At 39.0% G+C, this 11,645-nt stretch overlaps 1 protein-coding gene across 1 annotated transcript; it reads right to left on the bottom strand.

Annotated features, from left to right (window-relative positions):
• Positions 1–2,406: 2,406 nt before the first annotated feature.
• On the bottom strand, positions 2,407–8,357 carry LOC138167143 (zinc finger protein 3-like). The gene is made up of 2 exons (XM_069095837.1): positions 8,221–8,357; positions 2,407–3,985 (listed from the first exon to the last, which is right to left on the bottom strand). The coding sequence occupies exon 2, from the start codon at positions 3,547–3,549 to the stop codon at positions 2,857–2,859; it is 693 nt and encodes a 230-aa protein (XP_068951938.1). The 5' UTR covers positions 3,550–3,985; positions 8,221–8,357; the 3' UTR covers positions 2,407–2,856.
• Positions 8,358–11,645: the final 3,288 nt, after the last annotated feature.

Here is an 11,645-nt window from a genome sequence, read left to right on the forward strand (position 1 = left end):
AGCAAATATACACACACAAAGGCAAAAACTCTAATCAAGGACAGTGGGGCAAAACAAAGTTTTGCTAGTTTAAAAGGAAAGAAAACAAGTTCAGGGGAGCAGAAGCAGACTGCATCTCCAGCTGCCTGTTAGATATCTTGAATTGAACATACCTAAAATGGTCCTCATTCTTTTTCTCCAAACCCTCCCAAACTTTCCTCTCCCTGCTGAGAATATCACCATCCTCCCAGTCTCTCAGGCTTGCAACCCAGGAGTCATCCTCAATTCTCACTCTCATCCTCCCCACATCCAATCTGTGAACCAAAATCTGTCGAGTCTCTCCTAATCTCTCTGGCATACACTCCTCTCCTATGACATTGCCACTGGCTTGGTGTAGGCCCTCATCACCTCACACCTGGACCACTGAAAGAGCCTGCAAAAGCCTAGTCTTCTTGCCTTAAGTTTTCTGCACTCTAGTCCAATCTCTACTCAGCTGTCAAACTGACCATCTTAAAGTTCAGGTCTGATCATGTCGTTCCCCTATTCAATAAGCTTCTCTGGCTCCCTATCAGCTCCAGAATTAAAGGTAAAAACCCTTTGGCATTCAAAGCCCTTCATAAGCTGGCTCCTACCTACCTTTCCAGTCTTATTCTACTTAATTTCCCAAAGGTGTTCCTGGAGGCCAGTGACACTGGTCTGCCTGCTGTTCCTCAAACAAGACACCCATCTCCCCAACTCTGGGCATTTTCACTAGTTGTATCCCATAATCAGAATTATCTCCCGCCTCATCCTGCCTCTTGGCAAGTTTCAACAAAAACCTTACTTTCTGCAAGAAGCCCTTCAATGCAACAGCCCTCCTTCCACTGAAGTTCTCCAACTTATCCTCTGCATATTTTGTTTACATACAGTTTGTATGTAGTTGCTTCTTTCCCATTAGACTGTATAAGTGTCTTAGTAGCAAGGACTATTTTTTGCCCTTCCTTTTCCCCAGTACTTAGCACTGTGCCTGACACACAGCAGATGCTTAATGTTTTGTTGATTCAATCCTACCCTCTTCCAAACTCTCCTATTACTGCTAAGGACGCCACCATCATCCCAGTCATCCAGGTTCACCAATTACCATTAGGAATCATATCATATATAGAACCATGTTTAGCATAGAAAGTCCTTCACAACCTGTCTCCTTCCTACTTTACTATCCTCCATGGGTTTTACCATCTAGCTACACAGGGCTGCTTGATGTTCCTTGCATGAAACATTCCTTCTCCAGTCAACCACTGAAATGCTTCCCCTGACTTCTAATACTTAGCTTCTCTGACTTGAATATTCAGTTCAAATCTTACCTTCAGTGAAATACTCCCCCCAGCTCTTAGTGCCTTGCATTCCATCTACTTTGTACAGAGCTTACATAAACATATTTCAAGGCTTTATGCTCCCATCAAAATATGAACTCCTTGAAAGATGGAATGTTCATCTTTGAGTCCCCAGCATTTAATACGGTGCCTACATACAGTAAGAGCTTAATAAATGGTTGTCAACTGATTCTGGAGGGGCACTTCAGTAATTGGGCACAAGACTAACAGGAGTGGGAAGTAATTAAAGGTATACATGATATGATGGAAAGGGCTATCCACATCCAAAGAACTACAGGGTCTGAATGCAGATTGAAGCAAACAACTTGCTCTCTTTTTTTTTTTTTCTTTCTCATTGTTCATTCCATTGGTTATAATCCTTTACAACTTCTGATTTTTAATGTGAAGGCATTTGTAGATCCTATATTTGATTGCATGCCACCATGGGAGTGGGGGAAGAGGGAGAGGGGGAGAAAATTTGAAACTCACGGGATTATGGAACTAAATGTTGTAAACTAAAAATAAATAATTTTTTTAAGTATACATGATAGCCACTGTAACAACTCAAGAATAATGAAGATTCACCAAGATTTGGTGATTACACGAAGTTGTTAAGATATGTCAAAAATTAAATCAACCTTGCAGACTTTAGACTGTGGAGATGGTAGTAAGAACAGAATAAGGAAACTGGTTTTGCAGAAGGGCAACTAGACAGGTGAAAATTACTAAGTATAAAACTAATGTAACCATGATAACACTAGGCTTCATCAGGAGATTTTTGCCACTTTATCAATTATGTGGCAAGACATTTCATGTTGCTGGACCTTACTTTCCCTCATCTATGAAATGAGGGGTTAGACTAATTGGAAAGTCTATAAATGTCCTTTTAGCTCTAACAAAAAAGTGAATTCTATGAAGGAGGAAGTGATTGTGTTTGGTAATGGTAAATTTCCTCTGATGTGGAAACCATCAAGGGGTTAAACATACATACACTCATAGGTTTATGGATCAATTCCACATTTTTTTATGGGACGACTCTTTAGACACAGATCATCAGAGAACTATTTCCAGCACATTCTGGAAAAGAATTCAACTTGGATTTTATTATTGCTTGGTTCAGGCACTCCCCTCCCCTAACCAGGCTGAATCAAGGCTTTATATCTGATGAGTCAAAAACTGATTTGGTTATGAATTAACAATTACTTGTCACATTTAAAAACCAACTAATAAAGTGTTCATTTTATTTTCAAAATGGGAGATGACTGAGTGCCTAGCCTCAGTGGTTAAAAATCTAACTTAAGCTGTATACCTCTGATGTGAAAAGAACTGAAATACAATCACAAATCAACATAAGAGTTGAAAGTAATGTGTTGTCCCTTTGCAGTCATACGTAATGGTTGTTTGAAGCTGTCTATAATTTCTTACTGAGTTTTGGTTATGAGCAAAAGTAGCCATTTGTGAAATGACTAATCTGAGTACAGGCTGTGGCTGCAGAACAAGGAATCAATATGAATGCCTGACCCCATTAACACTGGGCTCTAACAAATGGAGGAATTTGGTGTTTCTTTCGGGAATGAGTTGCCTGATGGAGAACTAGATGAGAATTCTGACTAAAGGCTTTCCCACATTCATTACATTGATAGGGTTTTTCCCCAGTATGGATTCTCTGATGTACAATGAGGTATGAGCTGCAACTGAAGGCTTTCCCACACTCGTTACACTCATATGGTTTCTCCCCTGTGTGGATTCTCTGATGAACAGTAAGACCTGAACTCCGACGGAAGGCTTTCCCACATTCATCACATTCATAAGATTTCTCCCCAGTGTGGATTCCCTGATGTACAATCAGATTTGAACTCTGACTAAAGGTTTTCCCACATTCATTACATTCATAGGGCTTCTCCCCAGTATGGATTCTCTGATGTCGAATAAGGTGAGATCTCTGACTAAAGCCTTTCCCACACTCATTACAAAGAAAAGGTTTTTCCCCAGTATGGATTCTTTGATGCACAGTAAGGTTTGCACTCTGACTGAAGGTTTTCCCACACTCTTTACAGGCATAGGGTCTATCTGCAATGTGGATTTTTTGCTGTGAAATGAGACGTGAGCTCTGACAAAGACTTTTTCCAGACTGTTTATATTTCTGGCTTCTTTCTTGGGCAGAGTTTTTCTTGCCTTTGACTGCCACTTGCCTGAAACCTCTCCTTTCTCTCTTCATTATCTCTGTTTTAGGATTTCCCCACTGCCTCTCTAACCTCTCACCTTCTCTGAAATTGGATCCTTAGAGCAAGAGACTTTGGAATCTGAGGTTATGTGTGTGCTTCTTTTTCTTCTAAATTTTTCTGATTTGAGGTTATCTCCTAATTCATTCTGATGTGAATTCTTTAAGATGAAAATTCTTTGTATTTCTCACTCCTCTCCTGAAGGAATTTGCTTGTCCTTGACTCCCAATTGCCTTAAGTTTCTTTTTCCTCTCTTCAGTCTCTCTCTTCTAGTGTTGTTTCCCTTCTGAATTTTTAAACTTCTGTCTTCTTCAGAGGTCTTCCAACTTAAATTCTTGGGAACTGTTCCTTTCTAGAATTCTCATGTAGTCCTGTGTAATTTTGCTTCTTCAGACATTCCTTGTTACGAAATCTTAAACTTGGTCTCACCATCTGACAAGAGATACAGACATGTATAAATCACATATTCTTCATGTTACGAAGGGAAAAAAACCTCTTCAAAAGACATGAAGTATGTACTAAAAGTACATGACTTAAAATTTTTCATGCCTGAAAAATGATGTCCTATTATAGTAGTGAAAGAAGTAGTGAATGACAAAAGACTAGGATAAGTAGGAGTGTGATGTTAGGGACAGTTCGGCTGGGAGACACTAACAGAAGCCAGAGTCTGACAGATTAAAATGTCTCACGATTTTCCAACATGAAATATTGCTGCATTATAAAGACAGTCTCGCCATTTTGCACCATCTGTCAGGACTGTGCCTCTGGTTCATACCTCTCTTTACCCGTTGTCAACTATTTCTAAGCCAAGTAGTGCCACCAATAATGAAGCTGCCTCTTTTTACAAGGGTTGTTCTATTTAGGAAGACACTGCAAATGAGGGGCACTGTGTTCTATTACAGGGAATTAGAGCTATGGAGAACCAGAAAAAAATACTCAAGGGAAAAAAGTAATTCCTTCTTTTTTCATACCCCATAAGCAGGGGGAAAAAAAGGGGAGGTACAGCATTTTTTGTGTCTTCAAAGCTATAAAAATAAGATGATACTATATAACAGAGCTCTTTAGCAAAAATGTTTACAAAATTATGAGTGCTAAAAGACAATGCTGCAAATGTGTTAGTTTCTCCCAATATTTCCATCTTATTCTCCCATACTGATTTTTCCCATGGCTTCAACCTTTCTGATAATTCTCCATCAGTCCTTTGAAAACAACACAAAAATCCCAGTAGTATAGGCAATAAATGGAAGAAAACATGATGGTTGGAAAGAAAAGATGAGGAACTTTAACAATATTCTCAGCCCTGCTGTCTTCTCCCAAGTCTTAAATCTGTTCAGTCATGGTAATTGGCAGCAAAAAGATATGATTACTCTAAGTCCAGATCGCACAATAAGAAATATCTCACATCAAGCTGTCTTATTGTAAAACTGAAGCACCTTTTCTCTGTTCCTTTTTTTCCTGTTCTTGATTCATTTTTTATCTACTTCCTCTATGACATTTTTTCACACTTTCTTTCCTATTCTCTTTTTACCTTCCCTTTTGTCTCTATTTGTTTTCTAATTTTTTTTCTCCTACTCTTCTTTCTTCTGTTTTTATTATTCTTCTCCCTTTTTTCTTCTATTCCATATACTTAACATCTCCCTCTCCCCATTTCCACCTCTTTTCCATTGTCAATAACATCGTTTCTCTCAGCTTATTACTGTCTGCTTGGTGCCCACTCAGAGACATGCAAATCATTATTGAATATGTGTTTCTGGGGGAATACCTCCAATTTAGATAGCATGGAATTTGGAGATCCTGAGGTAAATTACTAGACATGGGGAATGAAAATCTGTCTCCAAGTGTTAGAAGAATAAGGAAAGAGAATGCTTAATCGAAGCAAAAATACCATGTTTTCAACTATGAATAAAACAAAGACCATTCTTGTGAACTATTCTTGAGGGGACAAAAGGCAGAAACATCTCTGCCACAGACTAGATATGGGAGTAGTACAGATGAAGGCTGCATTCTCCTGTCTCTATGTAGTGGGATCTTGAAATTGAAATTAAACCTCAAAAGAAAAGTAATAATAGACTATCCCCCAGAGTCCAGCATAAGGAAATAGTGGGAGGGAAAGAGGAAAGATGTGCAGAAACTGTATCCTCATATAATAAACACAGAAATTAACTGATCTATCTAACATCACATGGCAAGTTGGTTAACACAGCTGAGAGAAAACCTCAAGTCTCTTCACTCCTTCTCCAATGCTCTCCATACTACCTTGACTCATGCTGGCAGATTTTCTGACACTTCTTGCTTAGGCTCCAAAGACCACATCCTTGATTCTCATGACTCCACTACCTAAACATCCACTTAGGGATGAAGTAAGCCAAATTATCTTGAGATATGACTTGTTTCTAAACATATGTAAAAGGGTGGAGCTGAAGAATGGGAAAGAAAACTCAGAAAACAGTTCTGTCTCTTAAGTTAGACATGGCTGGGGAATGAAAGACTGACCAATAAGATTTGGCTTAATTTTCCTGAGGCCATGAGGCCTGCTTCTAGAATAACATAATAGACATGGGCTTATTCCTTCAGGATGACATATTGCCATCAATCAACTAAAAATATTTATTGGAAGAACCCAATTGTATACAAGGATTGCTATCCAACTTTTCATACATACTCTTCCCTTAAATCCTCCCCAACTCTCTCAGCAAGGGCAAATGGGCCATTATTTCTTAGGAGCAACTAGTTACAAAGAAGCAAATTAAGGCTTGAAATAAGAAAACTTCCTAAGAGAGCTAGCCAAAAATGGAATGGGCTACTTTGGAAAGTAGTGGGTTCTTCCTCACTGGAGGTCTTTAAGCCATAAGGAATATATTTTTATAAAATTTTAAGATGTAAAAAGTTATAGGGCTTATTATATGTCAATAAATTTCATTGCTCAGACTTCAACCACACCTTCTGATGCTTCTTCAATTATACCATGCTTCCAAGTTAAGGTAGCCAATCTGCAAACTGCCTGCAAGTACTATACAGTTTCACAGTTTTTCAAATGGACAAAAGATGTCTTCTTTTTCGTATAAGCAGTATATGGTATACTACTGAGAGCCAGAAGAGCTGCCTTCAAACCCCAGTTCTGACACATTACTAACAGGATAAACACAGGCAAGATGCTTCTCTTTTCTGAGTCCAAGTTACTTTACCTGCAAAAGGGAACAATGTTCTTTATAATAACTGTCACAGAGTTGTCATGAGGAAAGTATCTTGTTAAACATTAAATGTTATTTAAATGAGTTATTGTCAGTTTACAAGATCCCTCTTCCTCATTTCTAATACACAAAAAGCTGTAAATTTTGCCCAATAAGTCAAATCAACAAGCATTTAATAGGCACCAGTGATAGGGATAAAAAGAAAAACCAGTCCTTGTTCTAAAGGAGCTCAATCTACTGGAGGGAAGGAGCACTGATTTTTTTTTTGTCTTCACACCCCAGCATCTGTTATGATGTCTTGCACACAGCAGGTGCTTAATAAATGTTTGCTGACTTGTGTGACCTACCGTTTCATCCTCCCTCTGTTAAATGAGATGGTTAGACAAGAGCACATAAAGTTCACTTTTAAGTAGAGGTTCTAAGGATGCTGCAAGTTCTGCCCGTTTTTAACTTCATTCTGTTTTAAAATTAAAATGTTAAATTCTATGTTTTTTCATTCAGAGACTGGCTTTGTTATCCAATCTAAGAAATCAAATAACGGGATGTTTTTATCCCTATGCAACTCTCATTTTAGTTAAATTTTACTGATATTGTTTTCTGAAAATCTATTACTAAGCTGCTATTTTTGGACTTCTAGACTATGATCCACTTGATTATGCCTTGGCTTGCAGGTGCAAGGGAGCCTCCCCTCCAGGAACGGTTTGTGCCCTTCACAATTAACTACTACCACTTACATAAATTTCAAAATCGGTTAAATTTAACAAAGTGGGGAACCTTTTCACCAACCTCTGGATGATCTATTTCCCAACAAAGAAACTGAAAAATCTTTCTAAAGCGTTCTCATCCCCACCAACTTAATCGTCAAACTGAATTGGTGGTAGGATCACGAGATGTTTAGGTGAAACGAGCTTCAGAAGTCACCTAGTACAATCTTTTAATTTTGTAGATAATTTTGATTTTCCCCCCCGAAAAGACAAGTAACGACTTGCTCTCAACGGCAGGTACACAGACTACACTGACAGGATCACGTTCCTGTTTCCTAGTCCTCTCTCCACATCCCTCACGTTGCCCCCCCGCGGAATCTGCCCAGCCTGGGGCTCCCCTGCCCAAGGCCTGGACTAGGCGGCCGCCAGGTGGTCTGAAGGTCCCCCCACCCGTCTCCTCCCCTCGCTTTCCTGTAAACAGATGCTGCTCAGAAAAACCTAGGCATCTTCACAACCAGCCGACTTCTCGGTCCTCGCTCCGAAAGTTTGGAGTAAAGCAGAACTAACCCAAGAGGGGAGCTCCCGACCCCCGCAAGGGCCAAGGACTCGAGGCGCCGGAGGCGAGGAGGCGTCCGAGGGAAAGGCTGGAGGCTCAGGCAGCCACTGCTCCTCCCCTTCGGGCCTCGCTCTAATCCCAGGATGAGAGATTCGGGAAGGGAGCGGCTTCTCCAGACGGTGGGGGGTCCCCGGCCTCGAAGCCCAAACTACTCACCAACAGAGGAGAAGCAGGGACAAATCGCTCCCGCCGCGATTCGCTTCGGCGCAGACTCAGTAGAATCTCTCGAGGACCACAACAGCAAACCGCGGAGCGCCAAGAAGTGAGTCTATACATCACTTCCGGAAACTTCCACTCCCTTTCTAGAGTTCGAGCCTCTCTAGGCGAGCCGGATGTTCCTCCTCTCAGTGGTAGAAGGCTTAGAAGAACCTCAGGCTACGAGGCTTGAGAACCAAAGACTGGCTTGAGAAAGGGATGGGCAGGCTTGGGGGGAGTGTGGCGTAGCGGTACCTGCAGCTTCTTTACAAGCTGTGGAGGAAAGTGGCAGTGTCTGGGAGCACAACGCATCAGCTGGACTAGGAATTAGGATAAGAATGTCCCAGAGCGTATAATATTAGCTAAAATATCTATTTTTATTAACTGGAAATTAAAATTGTCTCTTTGGCTTCCTTTCATTTTCTAGATTTAGTCCAAAACCACAGAATTACACCCTGTGTATTCATCATCTAACCCCCAAACCAAACGAATTGAATGTGATTCTTGTATAAGTAAATGGGAGGAAAAAAAATCTTCATCCCAGATACCAGTTCCCCGCCAAAGCTGGCATAGTATAGGTCATGGACAACGACCATAGATAGCATCATCAGGCATACTCTGAAGGCTACCCTTTTTCCTGTCATGGTCCTCTTTGACAGGCTGGTGAAGCCCCAGGGACCTCTTCTCAGAATCATGTTTTTAAAATTCACAAAGGAGTCACAATAATATTCAATAAATGGCCTACTACCCTAGGCAGGTGCTAGGCTAAGTGCTGGGGATACAAAGAAAGATTAAAAGATGACCCCTGTTTCAAGGAATTCACAATTTAATAGGAGACACAACATAGAAACAACTATATACAAACAAGATTTACATAGGATAAATAGGAAATAATCAACAAAGGGAAAGCACTAGAATTAAGAGGGATTGGGAAAGGTTTCCTGTAGAAGGTAAGATTTTAGCTAGGACTTGAAGGAAGTCAGGGGGCAGAGATGAGGAAGGAAAACATTCTAAGCATGAAGCTCCAGAGAGTCAGTGAAAATGTGGAGGGTGGAGATTTGAGGAGCAAATGTGAGAAATGTTCCAAAAGTAACATCATGTAACCAGCTTCTAGTTCTATTTATCAATTCAATGATTTTTTTTTTGCTTTCAATTTTATTAATCTCTCCTTTGATTTTCAAGATTTCTATTTTCATGTTTAAATGAAGGTGGGGGTGGGGGGAATCCTTGTTCTTTTAGTTGCATGCCCAATTCACTGATTTGCTCTTTCTTTTATTGATATAAATATTTAGAGATACATATTTTCTCCTAAGTAATAATTTGACTTCATCCCACAAGTTTTAATATATTGTCTCATTGTTGTCATTATTTTTATGATATTATTGATTCAATTATTTATTCTTTGACACACATTCTTTAGGATAAGATTATTTAATTTCCAACTAATTTTTCATCTGTGCTTCAAGGGCCATTTATCGAATGTATTTCTATTGCATTTTTATCTCAAAAGGGTACATTTAATATTTCTGCTTTTCTGAATGAGTTTCTGAGGTTTTAATGCTCCAATTTGTGGTGAGTTTTTGTAAAGGTGCCACAAACTAGCTGAAAAAAGGTATATTCCTTTCTATTTCCATTCAGTATTCCCTAGATGTCTATATCTAAACTTTTCTAAAATTCTATTCATCTCCTTAACTTCTTTCTGAAGTTAAATGAACCAGATTGGATGTGGGTGGTGAGAGAGAGTAAGGAGATGAGGATGACACTTAGGTTGCTGACAGGGGTCACTTGATGCCAGCAAGTGGAGGTGTGAGATGAACCAGGTCAGATGGGTAGTTCAGGATAGAATTCTGTTTATTGATTCTCTGAACAAGATTTTTATAGAGCAAAGAGACAAAGAAGGTAACTATCAGTCATAATATTCCCATAAAGTCAGGCAGACCTCGAAAGCTATCATGTCCTTTCTTTATCTAGTGTTCCCGTACAGAATGAGCAAGAATTCAGAGTGCTCTGTTCTTTGCACATAACAGAGAGTGGTGAGCCAACATCCCATAGGCCTGGGAGCAGTTGCAAGAAGCTGGCTGCTTCTACCTGCCTAACTTGGAGTTGGCCCTCAACATCTCCCCCTTTCTTTGCAAGTAACTTAATGTCATGAATTTCAGCAAAAAGGATGCTGAAGTTTCTGAATACAAGACACAGTATATGTGGAAAGCAAGCACAAAGGATTAACAATATAATAAGCATAGGTACAAAGTGTAATGACATAGATATAATATTGTGGAAAGGATTGACCTTACCAAAAATATGGAGAATCTTATTAGCTAAATCAGAGGGATCAATTCCCACATTGTGGCTATGTTCAATTTGTTCTGTAATATTCCCCAAGGTGTACATGTCCCAGGTGATATTGGAATCATGCCAAGCTGCCAATAAGCAGGCTCTAATTTTATCCCATGTAATGTTGGCCTGGGAAGAATTATATAAGCTGGGGGGTGAAACAAATATACCTGTTTCTGTAATCACATCTAAGTAACAGTCAAGTTTTTAATGATTTTTAACTCATTACCTAAATAGAATACTAATTGTTCTAATACACTGATCTTATATAAAAGATCCTAATCTATATTCTGTTGTGTCTTAAAGGCTACAGAAACATTTTTTGACAATTCACTAAAATATTGTGCAATTTGGATTTTTCTTTATAGAGAAATCGCAGATGCAGTGGTTGAAATTATCAATAATATTAAGGCAGTAAGTCTAGTAACAAGAAGTCTGACAAACATATTCCCCCCCCGCCCTTCTTTTTAAGAAATCAGAAATCATATGCAATGCATATCTCCCTGATGTTCCATACCAAGCATGAGTTAAATTATTTGGAAAAATGGCAAATGAAAGTTGTTCAACAATTACTACAACAGAATCTCTACTAGAGATACATTGAATAAGAGTACAAATAATGTAAGTAATATTCCATACATAGAAGTCATACATAAATAGGTGTATTCATAATCACATTGGAGAAGGAGTCTGGTCTTAAGTGTTTCTAACTTGTCCCAAGATACATGACTGACTGTTCCAACAAACTGATTTTATAAATTATGTCTTTATCTATAGATTCTTGGGTTTTTAAAGTCAGGCTAAAATTCTTTGCTAATTCATTCACAAATTGAGCAGTTTGTATTTCACTTAATGAAGAAATAGAAGACACAGTTGTTGATATTAAGAGAGAGGCTATGTCAATTAGTCCTATGATTAAAAGTCCAGAAATTCCTTTTTTCTAGCAAGGAAATCAAATATTATTTGAATTGCATGTTCCCCCAAAGTCTGAAACTAATTATGAGAAAGATTAGGGGGAAAACAGCAAAAGAGGGTGGTTCTACAAATAGTAA

Source organism: Petaurus breviceps, unplaced genomic scaffold, assembly GCF_028583685.1.
Source record: "Petaurus breviceps papuanus isolate PSGF00001 unplaced genomic scaffold, PetGlider_PUasm1.0 227, whole genome shotgun sequence".
NCBI lineage: Eukaryota > Metazoa > Chordata > Mammalia > Diprotodontia > Petauridae > Petaurus > Petaurus breviceps.

Coding starts and splice junctions, on each gene's coding strand:
- LOC138167143 (XM_069095837.1), bottom strand. CDS start 3,549: ATGAAGAGAGAAAGGAGAGGTTTCAGGCAAGTGGCAGTCAAAGGCAAG.